The sequence below is a fragment of the Panthera onca genome, chromosome C2 (genome assembly GCF_046562875.1).
Source record: "Panthera onca isolate mPanOnc1 chromosome C2, mPanOnc1 haplotype 2, whole genome shotgun sequence".
NCBI classification, from domain to species: Eukaryota; Metazoa; Chordata; class Mammalia; order Carnivora; family Felidae; genus Panthera; species Panthera onca.
Window position 1 is genome coordinate 68996350 of NC_138347.1, and position 22534 is coordinate 69018883.

Sequence of the window (22534 nt, forward strand, 5' to 3'; positions counted from 1 at the left end):
ACAAAAAAGAAATTACCAGGCCAATATCCTTGATAAAAATAGATGTAAAATCCTCAACAAATTTTAGCAAGCTAAATCCAACAATGCATTAAAAGGATCATACACCATGATCCAATGAGATTTATTCTTGGGATGCAAGGATGGTTCAACAGCTGCAAATCAATATGATACATTACATCAACACAGTGAAAAATAAAAATCATATGATCATCTCAATAGATGCAAAAAAAAAGAGCACTCAACAAAATTCAACATCCATTTATGATAAAAACTCTCAACAAAGTAGGTACAGAGGGAATGTACCTCAACATAATAAAGGGCATAAATGACAATTCTACAGCTAACATTTTTTTTCTTGTATTCAGCAGTGAATAGTTGAAAGCTTTTCCTCTTAAATTTTTTTAATGTGTATTTATTTTTTGAGAGAGAGAGAGCAAGCACGAGCAGGGGAGGGGCAGAGAAAGAAGGAGACACAGAATCTGAGGCAGGCTCCAGACTCTGAGCTGTCAGCACAGAGCCCGATGTGGGGCTCAAACTCATGAACTGCGAGATCATGACCTGAGCTGAAGTCGGATGCTTAACCAACTGAGCCACCCAGGCACCCCAAAAACTTTTCCTCTTAAGAACAGGAAAAAGACAAGAATGCTCACTCCCCCACAAAATAAATAAATAAATGAGGAAAAAAAAGGATAAATCTACCATATGACCCATCTATTCCACTTCATATTTATGCGAAGAATACAAAAACACTAATTCAAAAAGATACATGCACCCCTATGTTCACTGTAGCATTATTTATAATAGCCAAGATATGAAAACAACCTAAGTGTCCATTAACAGCTGAATGGATAAAGAAGATGTGGCATATTTATAAAATGGCATACTACTCAGCCATAAAAAAGAATGAATCTTGCCATTTGCTACAACATGGATAGACCTTGAGGGCATTATGCTCAACAAAATAAGTCAGATAGAGAAAGACAAATATCATATGATTTCACTCATATGTAAAAAACAACAAAACAAGTGAACAAAATAAAACAAAAACAACTCACAGAGAACAGACTAATGGTTACCAGAGGGGAAGGGGGCTACGGGGTGAAGGGGGTCAATGGTATGGTTGGGAACTAGACTTATGGTGACCACTTTGTAGTGTATACAGATATTGAATTGTAAAGCTGTATACCTGAAACTTATATAATAATAAAAATGTAATCTGCACCCATCCATAATATTATTTAATGATCAAAGCTTTTCTGGATGATAAGACCTATCAGCTATTGTAGTACACTTTAGAATTCACATTTCTGTAGCAGTTTATTATTTGGTCCTAACAACAACCCTGGCAGAATGTCACGACAGTTATCTCTACTTACAGATGAGAAAATCAAGGCTAAGAAAAGCTGTTCAAATTGTCCAAAGTAGTAACCAGGGTCCAGAATCTAGGCTCTATTTCTACTCTACTGATTTTTCTATCATATTATTTTATTGCACATTAGTTAGAAGATATCTGCTGAAGTTATAACTTGACAAGACTTACCTCATCTAAAATATAAGACCATATACTCAAAAACTGTTATTTCACTAAATTGGGGTGGGGGGGAGTGAAGGAGGCTTGGATTAAAAAAAAAAAATCAAGCTTCACAAATTTGTTGATAATTGACAAGAAAAGCATTATTACACTGCAAATCTTATAATCTTTTTCAAAAGAAAACACTGCTAAGAATCTCAAATGTGTGAATATGACAAGATAAACTGGACCTCCCGCTGCAAAGTTGAGGAAAACTAAGATGTCTATAGATTTAAATGAGGAATGAAAGACATGAATAAAGAGCATGCTGAGACAAGACAAATGACAGTGCACAAATAGAAAACCTATCCACGTATGTGGTAAGGCACCCATCCAGGCAGCTGATTAACAATTGGACATTACAGCAAAGGATATACAGTTGATCCTTACACAACAATAGTTTGAACTGCATGGGTCCACTTACACTCAGATTTTTTTCAATAAACACATATTTTATATAGTGATTAAAAAGATAGAGGTTGCCAAATATCTAGAAGTGAAGAGAAGGTGGAAGAAACATATGGAGAAAGCTGGGACAGTAGGGCTCTTGCCTGCTCCTGGCACTCCTTACCATACCGCCCACGTTGGGGAAGCTGGGTTCATTGAAGTCTTCAACTGAGAGACGCAAAGGAACCAGCTCTGGGGAGGGATTCTCAACAAAGTGGCAGGGCCAGTCACTGGCCAGAGTGGTCCAAGGACCACAGAATGATAACCTGGAGTTCCAGAAGAACTCTGGGTGCAGGATAGCATCAGGCAGAAACCTAGGTTGCAGAGAGAAAAGGGGGGGGGGGGGGGGGGCGGCTGTCCACGGTGCTGAAAACTCTCTAAGGCTGGGAACCAATACCCAAGGGGAACTGGACTCTCTTGGCTTGCCAGCATTTCCCACAAGCAGAAACTGTATTAGAACTATGTAAAGGGGGGTCAGGTGAAGCAAGTGACCTACAGAGAAGGTCTAAAAGTGCTCTGCCTTTGCCAGTTCTCTGACTTCCCCTGAACTGTGCTTAGAATGAGGTTTCCTACATTCCTGGGAAGAGGAGCACAGACCGGGTATGACTCCAGGATCCAGCTTTGCTAACTTTGGGTGGGGATGAGGAGAGGTGTGGTGCCTCACTCTACTAATGTACTGTACAATAACTGCATTTTCTCTTCCTTATAATTTATCAACTGTTTATGTTATTGGTAAAGCTTCTGGCCAATAGTAGGCTATTAGGAGTTAAGTTTTTGGGAAGTCAAAAGTTATACATGGATTTTCAACTGCATAGGAGGTTGGTGCCCCAACCTCTGTGTTGTGTAAGCATCAACTGTAGAGTGCTTAAGGGCTATCACGTTTTCTTTGTGTGACAGAATAGCAAGTCTTAGTCCTAGTAGACTCTATCTCCCCTTTTTAATCACATATATTTTATAATACCTCTTCTATCCTGAAATGAAATTCACAGATGATATCATTTATCCACCCAAACATTTTTAAAAAGTACGATGTTCTAACTGATATGCTAAGACGAAATAGAAAGTAATTTACTTTTTAAAAAATGTATTTCAGTATACAAATGTTTGGGTACATAATGAAGCAGTCAGATGTATGTGACAATTTATGATAAATAAGTTTGGATTTAAAAATAAGAATATCAGGGGCGCCTGGGTGGCTCAGTCGGTTAAGCATCTGACTTTGGCTCAGGTCATAATCTCCCAGTTCGTGGGTTCAAGCCCCACGTTGGGCTCTGTGCTGACGGCTCAGAGTGGAGCCTGCTTCGGATTATGTGTCTACCTCTCTCTCTGCCCCTCCCCAGCTCATGCTCAGTCTCTCTCTATCTCTCAAAATAAATAAGTGTTTAAAAAATAAAATAAAAATAAGAATATCAGAAAGCACTTTGAACTAGCACAGAACAATAAGAAAGCAGAGATACAGACCAACACTAGAATAAAAAATAGTATTAATATAGTAATGGACATAGAGAAGTAATCTTAACTGAAGTTAGAATATTCACCAAGATAAATAACAGCCAAAGTAAAAACATCAAAAGAAAAAAAAAGAAAGTACAGTATCATCACAAATGAGCCAGGTCTTATTCATTTGTAAGTGCGGTGTCAAAATAATCCTCTAGGTTATGTCATGAGATAAGGTAGGAAGAAAGTATCACAGAAAGCCTATCCTTATGTCCACATTCTTTGAATGGTGCAACAAGGCAGAGATGGATTAGATAAAAACAAATAAACCAATAATGCAAAAGGCAATAAAGCAATTGTGTAACAGATTGGATACTTTGAGGATATAACTGAAAAACTATGGTAATCCCCAAAAGACAATTAATAAGAAATATTAAAATAGTTATATTTTAAAAATCCAAGGAGATCCCTGTATTTCATGTACCTTCACTAACTTAATAACTGAAGTCTGAACAGGAATCTCAAATCCCGTTACATCATTTCAGTCCATTTCATTGCTTTTGCAATAACAACACTATCGCACTGAAATCCTTTTCAACTAAATAAGCAAGTTGGAAATGGTGTTAATACTTACAGAGTACAATGGGCAGAGTGAACAAATTACTCAATTATTTTGTGATGATAGCTTTATTTCACTCAGGTTCACTTTTTATATCAACTGTGGTAGGCAAAATTCTAAAGATGATTCCCCATGATTCCTATTTGGTGGTTATCCAAACACTAATCTAGGTACTTTTACAAATGTAATTAAAGTCCCAAATCCATTGATTCTAAAATATGGAGATTATATGGATAGACCTGATCCAACAAAGTGAGCCCTTTAAAAGCAAAGCTGGTGGCAGAAGCAGGAAGTGACCTCCAGCTGACAGCAAGGGAAGCGGGATGTCAGACCTTCAACCACAAGAACTGGATTCTGCCAACAAGTTGAATGAGCTTATTAGCAGATTCTTCCCTAGAGCCCAGAGATTAGAGCCAGCCCGACCCACACCTTAATTTAAGTCTTATGAGACTCTGTGTGGGCAACCCAGCCAAGTCCAGCTTTTGACTTACAGAACCATGAGTTAATAAATGAGTGTTATTTTAAAAGCAAGCTGCTAAGTTTATGAGATCTTTCTTTATTTTTTAAATGTTTATTTTTGAAAGAGAGAGAGAGAACGAGGAGGGGCAGAGAGAGAGAGAGGGAGGCAGAGGATCCGAAGCAGGCTCTGCGCTAACAGCAGAGAGCTTGATGTGGGGCTCAAACTCATAAACCGGGAGATCATGACCTGAGCCAAAGACAGACACTTAACTAACTGAGCCACCCAGGTGCCCATGAGATCTGGACTTTGAAGCAGCAATAGAAAATTAAGACAACGACCTTCTTCTAACTTAATAAGCTTTTTGCTTAATTTCTCATGAGGATATTTTAATATCAATATGTACTACAAAACTATCAATTTATATTTACAGAGTGGTTAGCCTGGGGGATATACAAAAGTCAGGATAGATGCAAGAAAAATCTTTACTGAGTTGGACTCCCTCAGGTGTTGTAAAACATCTAGTCACAACTCTACTGACTATGGCAATCAAAATTTGCTCACAATAAAGTTTAGCAAATCTCAAGAGGAATCAGAACTGAGGCACCTTTGGAGACCTCAGCTATAGCTCATAGATTTAATGTGACTAGGCTACAATGGGCCCCAATATCTTTCAACTCAAAATTCCAAATTCTTGGGAGAAGAAAAATCTGGCGAGTGTAGTGTGGGCCAGGTGTATACCCCTGGATCAGCCAGTCATGGCCTGAGAGGCAGTAGAGATTTCATTGCTATCAAGCAACAGAGGTATAGCCATAGAACTGGGAGAATTTTCAGTGAGGACAAAATCTCCTGAGCAGGGCAGCTCCCCAAGAAATGTCTACCACATTCATGTTACTGTGGAGAGGTCCAGAACTAATCTGAGTTATGTTTACCAGTATCTGGTTAGTTTTGAAAATCATCATACCATATGTATGTATGATTCCATTTTCTTAAAACATTGATTCCATCCATTTTCTTCTTTATGCTTATCTGTTTTTTTTTTTTTCTAAAATGAATATATAGAACTTATGATTAGAGGGAAACACGTTTTCATCTCTTCTGACTTCTATGAGAAGGGTTATCTCCCCAAATATTTCTGCTCTCTCTCCACCTGCTAATCACTTCACCCCAGGAAAGGAAGAATGACTCATCTGAGCAGTAAATTTGGGAAGAATAGGTGGGGAATGCTCGACTCAGCTCTACCCTGGGGTTTTCACAAAGAACTTCAAGTTCTCTATTTACTCCTCACCACCCGGGGCCGCTGCTGCCTAGGATAGGGTGGGTGGTGATCTAATTCTGGAGTTCAGTTAGCAAATCGTTTAGCTTGCACACTAACACACAGCCTCCATCATAAAATCCATATTCTTCCCAATAGATCTACATGATCCTGATAGGGTCTTATAAAAGCTAATGCTTTCTGGTATCAACAGGTGCAGCAGGAGACCCGGAGACTCTCAGATTCCTCAGTATCTGCTTATGGGAATTGATTTTCTCATACACTTACAGTATATGTTTATTTTAGCAATTGTATGTTCACGTTTCACTGTTTGAAATAGGACATCCTTGACTACAAATACTAGAAATTTGCCAAAAATTGACTACAACAATAAACAAATGCACTACATGCAGTAAGACAAGTTTACCTGTCTTACAGCTACTATCAGGCCTTTATTGCTAATAAAGCTTTTAGGATCCTGATTCAATTCCTTTGAGTTATTTCCCAATGTTCAGAACATAAGCAAGAAAAAGGGGGTATTTATTGGACTCTCTGAAAGACTCCAATCTAAACTTGTTTTCAAAACCCTTTTATGTCATTTTTAAAGGAGAAAACAGGTGAAATTTCCTTAATTACCATTATCTTCTGTCACTTAATTTTACCTTTCTTACTATACTAACCTCTATAATTTATCAATTCGTTACTTGCTTTCTTTTTTTTTTTTTAAGAGCATGGAAGCAGGGGACGGAAAGTGAGAGGGGGACAGAGAATCGAAAGTGGAGTGGAGCTCGAACTCATGAATCGCAAGAGCATGACCTAAGCCAAAGTCAGATGCTCAACCAACTGGACTACCCAGGCACCCAATCTGTTTTATTTTTGTAATCTGATAATGAAATGCTGAAGCCTCACTGAACTTAAAACTGGGAAAACACTTAAGGTAAAGTCTCAGTACCCAAATTTCTTGTCTCCAGTGTTCTTTTACATATACCGTGACACTTCTTAAGTACAATTCTAATTTTACTTCTGTAACATTTCTGCCAGCTTTTCTATGATAATCATTTACCCATCAACTAATTCCACCAACATGTCTGCCATGTTCCTCCTGCATGACAAACTGTGAACTCTGCCAGTTTCCCTTTGGCTTCTGCTCTGCTATCAACTTTATCTTATGCTGTAACTGGGAGGTCATGTTTTTCTTGTATGCTTGGTCACGGCATGCTGGTTTGTCCTTCAATAAGCTTGTCTTTTATAGGCAACAGGTTGCTGAATTTTGTTTTTTAAAATGTTAACCATCACTATACCTTTTTATTTTGATAAAATTAATGAATCTATTTGTATAAATAGTAGAAATGATACACTTGGTTATCTTGTAGGTTTACTGTTATTGTTCCTTTTTTATTTTTTGTTCTTTTTTTTTAAGAGTAGGGGGAGAGGGAGAGAGAGAGAGAGAGAGAGAGAGAGAGAGAGAAAGAATCTTAAGCAGGCTCCACACCCAGCTCGAAGCCTAACAACCTTGAGATCATGACCTGAGCAGAAATCAAGAGTCAGGCACTCAATCAATTGAGCCCACCCAGGTGTCCCTTTCCTTTTTCTTTTTTAACAGCAGATGTAAAATTCTGCACATCATTTTAAGTCACAAGGTAATCTATCTAAGCTGCATATTTTCTTCTTTTTTCAAAAAATGTTTTAATCTTATTTTTCTCTTTTTGTTTCCTATTATATTGTATTACGTGTTACATTTATTTTTTATTTTTATTCATTTTTTTATTTTTGAAAGAGAGACAGTGAGCGTGAGCAGGGAAGAGGAGCAGAGGGAACCTTAAGCAGGCTCCATGCTCAGCACAGGGCCCCATGTAGGGCTCAATCCCATGATGCTGGGGTCATGACCTGAGCCAAAATCAAGAGCCAGATGTTCAACTGACTGAGCTACCCAAGTGTCCCACATGTTATGTTTATTATACCTTCCCTTTTATTTCAAGAGTCACAGAAGTGATATATAAGCACACATTGAAGTATAGAGAGTAAAAAGGAGAAGTTCCCTTTTATTCTCCCCCAAATACCACACGCTTCCATGGGGATAAGCACCAGTAGCAGCTTCATACATACCCTCCCATACCTCTCCCATTATCTGCAATTTGCTTTTTTCCTATTTTTCCTAACCTAAACACATCAACATAGTCTAATAATTGTTCTTATTATTTTCACCTTATAAATTAGGAATTTAAATTCTGGAGTGACACAGAATTTACACTGTTAAGTTTGTCTCCCTTTGCTTCTTTACTCTCCTTCCTATTTCATTCTACTTGGGTCAGATATGAATTATCTTATCAAATGCCAAATGGACACCTTGCAATCCGGATCATGCTCTAAAGCTATGCTGTCCAGTGGAGTGGCCACTACCCACATGTGCCTATTAAAATTTAAACTAAAAATAAATAAAACTTAAAACTCAAGTTTCTCAGTCCCATCAGCCCCATTTCAAGGGCTCAATAGCCACATGTGATAGTGGCTGCTGTATCAAACTGCACAGATTCAGAACATTGCTACTCTAAAGACTTAGTTAATTTTATTTACATAAGAGCTAAATACCCTTTGATAAGGCTTTTCCAAAGTTTTATTCCTTTTTGTAGGTATTCTCAAATTGTCTCCATCTGTAGGAAATTGCAAGGTTACCCAGGAACCTAATGCTTTCTCCTAGCTTCATGTGAATTTTTTTATTTTTCAAAGTCTAGGGCCTTAGGCTGTTTTACTGTAACATTTTAAGATCTTTTTTCTGCTGGAAATTGCTAATCTTTGTTTTGCGTTTAAAAATTTAACAAATAGGTGCCTAAAAAGGGAAAGGATTTTTTTTCTTGAAAAACAGCTCCAATGTGGAACTCCAAATACTCTCAATAAGCATACTGAGTTGGTCTTTCAGTTTCAGAAAAGTTTTCTAGAATTTTTCCTGATTATGAGTTACATGTTCCAACCTTTTCTATTGTTGTTGTTCCAACCTTACTTTTTGAACAAGTTGTATACCCTCAATCCAGATACATCAGTTCTATTGCATTATTATTTTTTTGTTGAATTTCACTACTTTCTCATATATTTCGCTTTCCTATTGTTCAATCATTCACACGTTAGCTAATCCACCAACACGTAATATTTCTGATCTGCTTGGCACTACATATTTTATAATGTTCTTTTTTATATTCGAAATGGTGAATTCTGAACATTCTCAATGGCTTCTGCTCTGCAATCTATTTAATCTCAGCCTATAACTGGGAATTCTTGCCTTTTCTTGATCTTTAGTATCACCTACTTTCTCTGCACTATGGCCTCCTTCCTGCCCTGTACTGACACCACCTATATTTTTAGTTCACTTAAAAAAAATGTTCTGTCCATTCCTTTCTGTAGCCATTAGCTGTCTCACCTGTTTGAATGTCGTATCAATTTTCTTCTATTTGCTTGAGTCATCAAGCAGGAAGGCCTGTGTGGGTGGGCTCCTGTTTCCCACAGGATCCCTCTTCCCTTCTAACGTTGTGACATTAATTACACCCAAGTTCCCTAGTTTACCTCTGGTTTTCAGTGTTTTTGAAGCTACTTTGTCTGAGGTTTGTCATTTCTGTTTTTGTGAAATATCCCCACTATGACTGCTCTGTGAGCATTTCAGAGGTCTCTTTTATAGGTCTGTTTTCTCAAAACAAGTCTTCAGAATAAAGGTAGTCTAAAATGTACATTTAGCTTGTGTTTCAAAATTTCCTTTTTAAATTATTATTTGTGAGAAGTTAGCATGTTTTCACGAGGAGGAAAAATATTACAGATGGTGGTCATGTCCCCAGACAAGTACACAAAAGTAAACTTAACCAATGATGTTCCTGAAGCATACTACCATATTAATACTACCATACTAATAATGCCAAAGAGGGGTGGGCACCTGGGTGGCTCAATCGGTTAAGTGGCCAACTTTGGCTCGGGTCACGATCTCACGGTTCCATGAGTTCAAGCCCCATGTCAGGCTTTGTGCTGACAGCTCAGAGCCCGGAGCCTACTTCGGATTCCGTGTCTCCCTCTCTCTCTCTCTCTCAAAAATAAATAAACATTAAAAACATTTTTTTTTTTTTAAATAATGCCACAGAACGTAACCTCCAAGCATCCCTATGGGAAAAAAGTCATCTAGGGGAGCCTGGTGGCTCAGTTGGTCAAGCATCCAACTCCTGATTTCAGCTGAGGTCATGATTTCCCGTTTGTGGGATCAAGCCCCATATGAGCAGCATGGAGCCTGCTTGGGATTCTCTCTCTCTTCTCTCTCTGACCCTCTTCCCAGGCATGCACGTGCTCTCTCCCTCTCAAAGATAAATAAGTAAACATTAAAAAAAAAAGTCATCTACCATTTGAGGTAAACAGACAGAAAAACTGGCAAGAAGACAAGCTGGGAGCCCCCTTCTTCTTATGGACACTACAAGTTCTTAACATTTTGCTTTATTTTAGAGAAATAATCAAAATCAGCTTCCTGAATATGTCATTAAAGGGTCTGAAGGCAGTTGAAAGATGAAGCACGATGAGTCAGAACAGATTACAGAGATGGGGCTTGGAAAATGGTAGTAGGGTAAGAAGACACAACAAAAACTGTCCACTCTCCTCCACTGCTTCTCTGGAAATAGTTGTGCCACTGCAGACTCAGCCCTAGACAAACTCTAAGAAAAGATCACAAGTGAGACTGGGGTGTTTTCTCTCTTTTGTTTTTTTTTTGTTTTTGTTTTTGTTTTTTTGTAGGTGAGGGGGTTCCAAACAATAGAAGGATCTGGAAGAGAATGGGAAGAAAAGGAATTCCTGTGGTCCAGTAGGCATTCCCAGCTGGACAGTGGTAGGTAAGTGATATATATAGTGATGTACACATGTTGATGACGCTCTATTTCAGTCTCAACAATTAATGTCTTTGCAGAGCCATTCTTAAACCACTGGAATCACACTGCCAATCACTGAAGTATATCCAATCATGAGTATTTAAGTGTCTTTGCTATAATTATAGTCTTATGTTAACTGAATCCAAATTCTCTCAGAAATAATTTTAAACTGTCATAATACAACATCAATCTACTAAATTCTAACCTTTAACTCAACTCTAACAAAGCTGGAAAGGCAGTCTATCCTTATCAATAAATATCACAGATCAAAAACAGAAATGAAGAAAATTTACCCACAGCTTACTATAGATGAATTTTTAAAAAATTGATGCATAATTTACATACCACAAAATTCACCATTTAAAGTGTACAATTCAGCAGGTTTTAGTACATTTGCAAGGTTGTGCAACCATCACCACTAATTCCAGAATACTGTCATCACCTCAAGAAATCCTGTACCCATTAGCAGTCACTCCCTATTCTGTCCTCCCCACAGCCCCTGGCAACCACTAATCTACTTTCTGTCTCAATGGATTTGCCTCTCTGGGCATTTCATATAAATAGAATCACATAATGTGTGGTGTTTTGTGTCTGGCTTCTTTCATATAGCATAATGTTTTCAAGATTCATATGTGTCATAACATGTATCACCAATTCATTAATTTTATGGTATGGAAATTTGTTTATCCACGAATGACATTTTTAAAATATATTTTTCCTACATATGTTAATTAGCTCTCAGGATTACTCAAGATTCAATTCAAGACACACTATATTCATTCACTGACCTCTTGGTTCACAAGATTATCAGTATATTTCATCTTCTGTCAATTTATAAATCATTTCAAATGTTATAATTTTGGTTGTACTGTGTTTCAGTGCCTTGGTAAATACTGGGCTTTCCACCTCGTACCTTTTTTCCTAGAAATTAGCCCTTCCCTCCAACTTCTGTATGGTTAATATGACTAATTGCTCCTGTCTACCAGGTGACCAGGAATGAGAACCTGATTCAAGATGGACAATTCAGGCCCTTCACTGGGAATGTGGAATTGGGAGTAGGTAGGATTCTATTTCCAATTAGTTGCTCCCTTGTTTGCAGGAGCAATAGTCTCAGAAGCTTTTGGCTATTACCATTATTTGCCATGTAGATTAAGAAACCAAGAAATTAGTGTGCAAGATGGGAAGAAAGAATCAGAGACAATTAAAGTGAGAACAGCAGAGATAAGAGTGCAGCAAGAATCCCTGGGTTCCCTGAAGGGCTCTGGGTGCATCCTTGTCCTTGGATTCTATAGGACATCTTACAAACTTATAAAAAAGTCCCCTTACGGTTCAAGTTGGTTAAGGAGGTTTCTGTAATCTCCAGCCAAGAGCCCTAATATAATCATCTATCCAACAAGACTTTAAGCTCTCTATTAGTAAGGGCTCAACCTCCATGGCATACATTACAGCAACTCAAACACATACTTATTTAAATAATCACCTGTGGAATAACTTGCAAAAGTATCTATAAAATACACTCAAGACACTGTCCAACAAGCATGCAAAAAAATTAGGATTTGTGTTCATTTTATAAAAAAGATACATTATTGTATCACTGACTCAGTATATCTATACACCCATTTTGCAAGACATTATTTAATTTCCTCAGAAGCAAAATCGTTTACTTTATTATACTACTTCATCCCATTTGCACTTGCCTGGCATATGTTTTTAAATCTTTTGAAAAGCATAGTGTTACATTTTCCTAAAAAAATTTGAAGTTTGTTGCAAACAACAAGTAATCTCCGTTTGCTTTTTAAGCAAACTCCCACAAAATCTACTAACATTCAGCATGCAAAGATACAAGTAACCTCATTTATAGTAGTATACATATACAATGATATAATATTATATATACATATAATATTATATACATATATACATTTACGTATATTACATTACTCAGCCATAAAAAAGAAAGAGATCTTGCCATCTGCAACAACATGGATGATTTTAGAGAGTATTACGCTAAGAGAAGTAAGTCAGGTAGAGAAAGACAAGTACCATATGATTTCACTCATATGTGGGATTTAAGAAACAAAACAAACAAGCAAAGAAAAAAAAGACAACCCAAAAAACGGACTCTTAATTAGAGAGAACAAACTGATAGTTACCAGAGGGAAGGTGGGTGGGGGGGAAGGGTGAAAGAGGTGAAGGGTATTAAAAGTATACTTATCACGATGAGCACTAAGTAATGCACAGAATTGCTGAATTATTATATTGTACACCTAAACTAATACAACATTGTGTATTAATATACTAGAATTATAATTTAAAATAAAGCAAAAAATGCAAAAGAGATAGAGGAAAATAAAAGTCAAAGACACAGGATATTAGGAAATAAAAAAACCGCCAACAGACTCTTGAATATAGAGAACCGGTGGTTGCCAGAGGTTGGGGGGAGACGGGTGAAACAGATAAAGGAGATTAAGAGTACACTTATCTTGCACTAAGTACTGAGTAATGTATAGAACTGCTGAATCACTATATTTCACACCTGAAACTATTAACACTGCTAATTATCCTTCAATAAAACAAAATTATAATGACATTCAGCATACAGAGGTATAAATGAGCAACCTCCCTGGGATCATTTTCTCCTTTTCTCCCCTTGCAAAAAAGATACATTGTCAAACACTAATAATTCCCATGAGGATAACTAATCTGTAATTCAACAACACTGTGCACACGTAATTATTCTAGGATGCAAGTGGAGTAGACATGAAATAGCCTTTCACCGACCACTCAGTAAATGCACTTTTCATAAGCCTGCTCTCTTGACCCAGGCTGAGGGGTCTACTGCCGTGACTGACAACTACACAGCTAATTCCCTGCTATTCCTGGGAGCCCTCACTTCATTTTGCAGAATCCTTTCCCCAAAATTAAATCCAGGATTTGTCACCTAATTGGTTCTGAGTGAGGATAACAGAGATAAAACCAAAAATCCAAAATGTTTTCTTAAATCCCTGTTCAAAATTCTATAGGGATAAATGAGCTAATCCTTCAAAATGTAAGATTTGGTTCCTGAGTGGATTTTGTGTATAACATATTTAATGTCACTACCTTCCCTGAGACATACTGAAATTTTAAAAATTATACCTCTATTATTACAAAGTCTTACAGAGATAGAACCCCTTTAAATTAATGAAATATTCTTTTTTTTTTTTTTAACGTTTTATTTATTTTTGAGACAGAGAGAGACAGAGCATGAACGGGGGAGGGGCAGAGAGAGAGGGAGACACAGAATCGGAAGCAGGCTCCAGGCTCTGAGCCATCAGCCCAGAGCCTGATGCGGGGCTCGAACTCACGGACTGAGAGATCGTGACCTGAGCCGAAGTCGGACGCCCAACCGACTGAGCCACCCAGGCGCCCCAATTAATGAAATATTCTAATTGGGCACACCTGCGTACCGTGTCAAGCACTGGGGCAAGTTTCTCATGGTCCTGGCTCCAAACTTGCTTCTTTACAGCTTGAGAGAATTGTGCTGGCCAAAGCTCTGAGAGGCAAGGTACTACTTACTTTGGCTCTTTCCAAAAAAATTCAAAACTGGAAGTTTAACAAATGGCCCACACAAGGATTTGCTGAAGTTTCCTCAGACTCAAACTGTTAGGGCAGGAAGGGGCTTTGGAAATCGACTTTAACCTAGTTATTTCAAATGAGAAGAAGCTGTGGACAAGAAGTAAATGACTTGCTCAAAATCACAGAGTTAGTTGTTAAAACCAGCAGAGTTACAATACGGGTACTTGGATTCACAGCTGGAAGCTCACTTTTCCATACCATCTGCCTGAAACATGTACATATGGACAGTATTGAAACCTCTGCTGAGAGGAAAAAAAAATGAAAACAACTTTCTGCTTTCAAATGTGAAGGTGGGAGCTTAAGGTGTTGCATGTCATTTCCTGGAGGTGAAAGGTAATAACCTTCCAAAAGACATGATGGGCTTGTCCTGGAGGCTAAGTGAAATGAAACGGAATACCAGATCTTTGTTGCAACCGTAATTAACTATGCGCCCAAAGCTACCCTATACCTCCTTTTCCATGAACAAAGCTTACAGTCCCTTTGGCCAGAAGGATGGGCTTATATCCTAGACCTGGCTAATCAACTAACTCACATCACAGGCAAGAGTGACTGGTCTAAGTAAGGTCAACCAGAACCCTTCCCTAGAACTTCTCCATGTGGAGAAAGCAGTCTATAGTAGGGGAGCCTTAGACCAACATTCAAAGAGAAAACAGACATAAACACAGATGAGAGGTGGAAAGAGTCTGACAAAGTCCAATCCAATCCTGGGGTCTCATAACTGAGCTGGTCCCTTTGATTCTGTAAGTTAACCCTTTATTTTTATCAACTATAAAGCCAGTAAATTCCTTTTTTGCTCAGAATAGTTTGCATTGAGTTTTTGTCACTTGCAACTCAAAAACTCTAACGTATACTGAACACAGGAGACAGGACTAGATACGTGTTATTCTTCATACAGGGAAATTAATGAACATTTATTTAAAAAAATTTTTGATGCATTTATATAGGCTCTACTGTTTCTTAGATATACCGTTCCTAACATCCTACACTTACCAGCTTCACTGTTTCCATCATAAGCTGGCTGCTGAGAGGATCTGAGTTTGCTAACACTTCCCTAGGATTTCCCTAGAATTAAAAACAATCCTCTTATAAGCTTGTTTCATTTGATTTCCAATAGAAGTTGGATGTAAAATATATTCCAGGTAATATAAATTCAATGAGAGTTTGCCTTATCCAGAATGTCACAAAGATAAATCTGGTCATCAACATTATAGAATGCTGTGAGGCAAGTTCTCAAATTTAAAGGAAATCCAACAGAGTTATGGCTCCTTCAATATAATTCAGTAGCGTGTTTCTTATTTTATCACGATAGAAACCAGTAACAACAACAAATCTGAGTACCTACCTCCAATAAGGCTCCAGTTTGGAAGAATTTCAAAGGCTTTTCAATGGAATAATAAAGGCTATGATAGCTACCCTTAGCCAGGTATGCTCTGACCAGACCAACTGCTATAACAAGCCACCTGTGAAAAAGAGGGGAAAAAAAAGAGCCATTAGAGAAAAAAAAAAAAAGTGGGGATCTGAGGTAATTGAAAATTTGGCAACAACAGATACTGCTAAAGGCGACCTGAAGAATCAGCATCCTGGATTTATCAACTATAGCCCTCAAATGCCAAGCTGTAATGCACCACCACCAACACCCAACCAAGAGTGCTCTGCAAAAGCACAGTGGCACCTCACCCATCTGGAGCTCAGCTTTCTGGCAAACTTGCCTGTTGAGAACAAGGCCAAAATGAAGAGAATAAGCTAAATTGGTCCTTGAGCAGCTAAATTAAGTGCCAGAATGTCTAAGACAAGAGAAAAAAAAAAAGCTGTTAAAGGAAAATTTTAAATGGCCTGTGCAGTCAGAGGGTCTGTAATAATAATAGGGAGGAGAAAAGAGGTTTTAAACTATTGTCACAAGTATCTCACAGAAACATACCTATACCCTATTCTTTTAAAATTGCAAATGAAATAAGAATAAAAGGTGGGTTTTTTAAAGAAAAAAGGATTTTTAGCTCAATTTCCCAAAATCAATTAATCCAGATCAATACAAAACACAAAACAGGGAAACACTTAGGCCTATCACTAGGAATGTTACATTTCTGTTGTGTCCTTCTCAAAAATGAATTTCTCAGGCCCTATAGTTTTTTGTTAAGCTCCATAGTGAAACAAATGGACGTTTATTATTAAGGTATGTCTCCTTGAAAGCAACAATAGGTTTACCTAAATAATGTACAATCTCAACCAGGCAGTGGGATATATGATCTATGTTATTTCCAGAAACTATCATACAAAGACATCAAATAAGAATTTGTAAAAGAAATGAATTCTTGAATGGTGTAACTGTCTCAACATTAGCAGCCTACAAAAAAAAAAAAAAAAAAAAGCCTACTTTATTCTCAAAATCCCAATTTCTCTTCTTGGCTTAAGACACCACTCCCTACTCTCTATCACCTAGGAATAAAGGCTTCTTTCCTTTTTCCCCAATGAACCTTAAAATCTCTTTCCAGTCCAATGTTTTCATTAATGCCCTTGCTGATAAGAATTTACATATAAATACACACACATTCCAGAATGTTCTTTTAAAAGTCACTCTGTGACGATTTATGTGATAAAGAAAACTTGCATCTGTAGTATTTCTTCACTGGCCTGTGAGTCAAGAGAAATAGGTTCTAGATATAGATCTCCGGCTAACAAGTTCCATGATCTCAAGCTAGTCAAGCAAGTCACCATCTCTTTGAAACTACATTTCAACACCAGCCATTTCTAATAAAACAATCAAGTCCACAAACCTCTCTCTATATATATTTAGGTGAAAAATGCAAGGTGCTGAAATGCTAACAAGACATTAGCATTTTTAAAAAAGGGTGTGTGTGTGTGTGTGTACATATTTGCTTGTATCAGCATGTGAAGATGTGAAAGCATCACAAAATTAGCTGCCTCCAGGGAGGGGATCTGGGTGGAAATGAAGGGTGAGAGGGAAGAGTTTCACTGTATGCTCTTAGGTAATATTTTGAATTACGCACCTGCCAATGTAGTACCTATTTTAAAAATAAATAAAACTAGATGTTCACCATGGAGTTCTTTAAACTTTTCTGCATCTTTAAGTATTTTCATAATAAAATGTTAGGGAAAATCTTTTATAAATGAATACGAATTAAAAACACGTAACAGGGGCGCCTGGCTGGCTGCTGGCAGAGCATGCGACTCTTGATCTTAGGGTTCTAAGTTTGAGCCCCACCACGTTGGGTGCAGATCACTTAAAAATAAAATCTTAAAAAAAAAACAACAATAGTCTGATCCTGTGATCTTCCTCACCAAAACTATGGGATCAAAGAATTGGAGGAACCTTGGAGCCCACCTAACCCAAATTCTTTAGTTTTACAGATGAAAAACAGAGGACAAGAAAAGCAAAGTGATTTATCCAAGGTCACATAGCTAGTTAGTGTCAGAACTAGAACTAAACCTGCTGAGGCAAGGGATGGGCTGAAATGAGGGAGAAACAAGAGAAGGTAAAACCAGTTTGGAGGGTCTATTGCCCTCCTCCCCAATTCCTTCTTCCTTACCCCAATCCCTCCTAAAAAGTCTCAACTCATCTAAAGCACAGCTCTGCTCATGTCACTGGTCAAAAACTTTGAACGCTTCTCCACTACCTTTCAGATTAAAGCTCAGTCTGGATTTTGAAAACAGCCGCCTAAATATATGGTCACTCTGCAGCCACAGCTCCCTCCACTCCCCTTGGGGGAAATGGCTCGCATTCGTGACTTGCCGCCAGAGCTCTCCTCCGCGCTGCAGGATGGCCGACCCCTAGCCAGCCCACCCGTCCTTCCAAAGGCCCTGGGGACCAGCCCCAGGGCGGCTTTCAAACCCGTACCCCCTTGGTGCCCGGGAACTCCAGCTCGGGCACACCCAGTCCCTGAGAACTTGCTCGGCCCCTCGCCCAGACGGGAGTTCCGGGCAGGCACCCGGGCCGGCTCAGCGCTCGGCTGCCCACAGTGCCCCGGAGCCTGGACCCAGACACCCACCGCCCGGGCTGCGCTGCGCGGGGGCCCGGAGGCCCCGCCGGCCGCAGAGCCCCCTCCCCGGCCAGGCTCGCTCCCCGCCTCCCCGAGCCCTGGCCTCACCCCGCCGTCATCACCACATTGTAGATGACCAGGTACGCCGTGGCCAGAGGCCCTGGGCCCTTCTTTTTCCGCGCGCCGCCAGCTTCGCCGGCTCCGGCCCGTCCCCCCCCACCCCCATTCCCCTTTGTCGCTGCAGTAGCCGCCGCTGCCGCCATGTCAAGGGCCCCGAGCACGCTCTCCCTGCGAGAACACCACCGCCCGGACTCGGCACTGAGAGGAGGCGGAGGGAGGGACGAGGGAGGGGCGGGGCCGAGACCGTGGGGCGGAGCCAGAGACAGCGCCCACGACGGCCGCCATCTTGGAAGAGGGCAAAGACACTCCTGGCACCCCCCCGCCCGTCACCTCCCTTCAGACGCCAGCGCCATCTTTGATCACCGTAATCACCGCCTCTTTTTGCGCTCCCGGTTATAACCTCTGGAGCCATTTTGGATTAGGTCAGTGTCGCCTATGGCCTCCCTTGCCAAGGCCGCAGTTTCTGCCATCTGGATGCTTCCTCGTCCCTATTCTCTCACCTATAACCTCTGCCTCCATGGTGGATCAAGAAAATGATGCTTTCTTTCTCCCTTCTCATCTTGCTTCTTCCAGTGGCTCTAGCGTCACCGCTGTGCACGTGATCTAATAACCTGCCATTTTGGGTCAGGGTAATACATACGAATATTGCTTCCCATCAACCCCAGGGACCAGCAGAGGAGAGCCTTTATGGCGAGTGCGCTCTGCTCTTTCCCCAGAAGCCAGCTTGAAGGTTCAGTCTCTGAAGGTTTCTAACCTGGCTTTTAAATTTCAAGTTACTGGTACAGTGAAAGTCAACGAGAAGTGTCCCTTTTTTACTATCCGACTGAAGTCGCACGTGTGGCCAAGGATCCAGTGTCATTTGTGAGGGTCTGGAAGATTCAAGTGCATCTTCCCACCCAAGCCATGTGTGCTCACCTGTCGCCAAGGCGGGACCACGACGAGGTGATTAGGCGGTCGGCTAAGGGTGAGGTGCGGAGTGGAGCGAGAAACTTTCCACCCACAGTGGTCAAGAACAGAAGGGTGTTGGCTTAGACAGAAAACCTGTCCGCTGAGGGAAACAGGGAAGGCTTATGGAAACTGCTTCAACCATCTGATCCCACTCGCTCATTCATGGCTTTTTTTATTTGTAAAAGGCTCCTACAACTAATTTTCACACAAACATCTTAAATGAATTGCTGTGTCTGTGGCTCCATTCTAGCAAGTGGAGCGTCAGTGAGGTTGCATTGAGGGTTCACGGCACTAAATGAAAGAGATAGTCTTCTGCCTCCCAGAGACCATGTAGAAGGAGCTAGTGGAAAATAAATATTTATTAGTTGGTGACAGGTGTTATCAGGAAGTTATTGCAGTAATCAGGGTCATAGTGATAATGGTTTAGGCTGGAGTGGTCGTGATTGAGATGATGAAAACTGAATTGAATTCTGGACATATTTTAAAAGACCTGATAAGATTTGTGTATATATTATATGTGGAATATGAAGTGAAGGAGATGTTGTGAGCACCTTGGAGGAACTGAGTTACAAAGGAAACTGTTATGAAGGCAGAAATCAGGAATTTTGTTTTTTATGCATTGAATTTGAAATTTTTATTAGACATGCAAGGGGAGAGGTTAATTAATCAATTAGATTTAGATAGGTGCAGGCAGAGCTGTTCCTTTTGGAGGTTCCAAGGGAGAATCCATTGCTTACCTACTCCAGCTTCTAGAAGTGCTGGCATTCTTTGGCTGATAGTTGCATCACTTCAGTCTGTGCTTCTGTTACTGAATTTGCACTCTCTCAATTTCCACTTGCTGTCTTATAACAAACAACCTTGGTTTTACATTGGGCTCTAGCGGATAATCTGGGAAAATTTCCACATATCAAGATCCTTAACGTAGTCATACCTGCACAGCTTCTTTTGCTATATAAGTAACATCCTGGGGATTAGAATAGGGACCCATTTGGGGTGCCTGGGTGGCTCAGTCCATTAAGTGTCAGACTTGGGCTCATGTCATGATCTCACGGTTCGTGGGTCCAAGCCCTGCATCGGACTCTGTGCTGACAGCTCAGAGCCTGGAACTTGCTTTAGATTCTATATCTCACTCTCTCTCTCTGCCCTTTCCCTGCTTGCACTCTGTCTCTGTTTCAAAAATAAACATTAAAAAAAAAAAAAAAAGAGTAGGGCCCTATTTGGGGGGCCATTATACAGCCTACTACATTCCATTACCAAAAAAAAAAAAAAAAAAAAAAAAAAAGACAAGAAAACCCCCAAAGACTGGAGAAAAATGACATTCTTTTTAAACCATTACTAAATATGCAGGAAAGTAAGGGATCTCCAAAGGGGGAGCTAGAAATGGGGAACGAGCTTCTGTTGGTAGTGGTTAAGAACAGGACATTGAAATTATAACAGTGATCAGTTAGCAAAAGCCAAAGCCAGGATTTCTCTGAGGGTAAACTCTAGTACCAGAGCTAAGATTGAGAGACTAACAATGGGAACTTTCTAGGGCCTCTCTTATAAGGGTGCTAATACCACTCCTAATAACCCCCAAAGGCCCCACCTCAAAGTACCAGTGTGTTGGAGATCAGGATTTCAACATGTGAATTTTGGAGGGACACAAACGCTCAGATTATAGGTGTTATTTTCCTTAGCAAAAGGGATTTTGCATGTGTGATTAAATCAAGGACCTTGAGATGTAGAGATTGGCCTGTGTTATCTGAGTGGGCTCAGTGTAATCACCAAGGGAGGCAGAAAAAGAATCAGAGTCAGATGGGGATGTAACTGTAGAAGAAAGACAAAGAGAGATGTAATGTTTCTGGCTTTGAAGATGGAGGAAGGGGGCTTCTAGAATCTGGAAAACATAAGGAAATGGGTTCTCTGTCTAGCAAGAAACATAGTCCTGCCAACATCTGACTTTAGCCCAATGAGATCTGTTTTAGACTTCTGACCTACAGAATTATAAAACCATATGTTTGTATTGTGTTAAGGCACTAAGCTTGGGGAAATTTGTAATAGCAGCAATTGGAAACTAATACAGCAATTATATCTATATTGATATTAGTCAAAAGGCATTACTAGAGATAATCATGATAAAGGTTCAGTTCATAAGGAAAACATAACAATTTAAAATATGTGTACATAATTACATGGCCTCTGTGCTAATGTTCCAATTCTATGTAGAGAATAATAAAACATTGGGTGACATTAAGGAAGAACCAAAATAAGTGGAGACATTCTGAGTTGGTTACTGGACAGGGAACTAGTTCTGAACTCAGACTCAGCTGCTCGCCACTCAAAAATCAATACTTGAGACAAGTGATGGTGGGAGAGGAAAGGTTTCTTGACTCAGGAAGCCAGCAACTTGGGAAGATGGTGGACTAACATCTCAAAGACCATTATCACTGTCCACATGAAGTTGGAGGGTTTTAAAGGGGGAAGGCAGGAGAAAAGGGAGTGAGGCTATATGCAGGAGCAGCAAGTGCCCAGGCCGTTAGTCCTATGTTGACATGACACTGAACAGACTTGTTGGGATCATCAGCAGCTGTTTTCAGGTGTAGTCAGGCATTATCTTCTGGGAGATTTGGTCCTTCACTCCACAAGGCCAGTGGTCTGCAAATCCCAAGGAAAGTAATTTAGTTCTGCTATAGACCAAGGGACTTAGGTCAGCAAGCAAGAAGTACATAAGCTTGAAGCAAGTTAACCCTTAAGACTGGTTTGAATGCTGTTATAAGTCATAAATTGAAAAACCCAATATGGTAAAGATGACAGTTCTCCCTAAATTAATTTATAAGTTGCATGCAATCTCAGATCAAAATTTCATCAGGTGGTTTTTGTTATTTGTTAATTTTTGTTTTTGTGGAATTGGATAAGGAAATTAAAATTTTACATAGAAATGTGAAGGTTGAAAAACTGTCAAGATATTGGGAGAATTTGATCTGTATCAAGATTTATTATAAATTATAGTAAATAAGATAGTATGGTAGTGGCAAATGGATGGCAAATAGGCTGATGGAGTGGAATAGAGAGCCTACGAACAGACCCAAATATACATAGACACTTTGTGTATGACAGAGATGCTGTAGGGAAAAGATGGGTTTTTCTTTTGTTTTTCTTCCAACATTTTATTTAAATTCAAGTTAGTTAACATATAGTGTAGT

General features: G+C 39.5%; 1 protein-coding gene across 1 annotated transcript in view; it reads right to left on the minus strand.

Moving 5' to 3' along the window:
* The window catches only part of HACD2 (3-hydroxyacyl-CoA dehydratase 2), a 102644-nt gene extending 84038 nt beyond the window's left edge, over window positions 1-18606 (minus strand). The window contains exons 1-2 of the mRNA XM_060639764.3: window positions 18393-18606; window positions 15632-15749 (exon numbers count right to left, since the gene is read on the minus strand). Coding sequence (XP_060495747.1) covers window positions 15632-15749; window positions 18393-18547 — 273 coding nt within the window. The 5' untranslated portion in view covers window positions 18548-18606. The remainder of the gene's footprint in view (window positions 1-15631; window positions 15750-18392) is intronic.
* Window positions 18607-22534: the final 3928 nt, after the last annotated feature.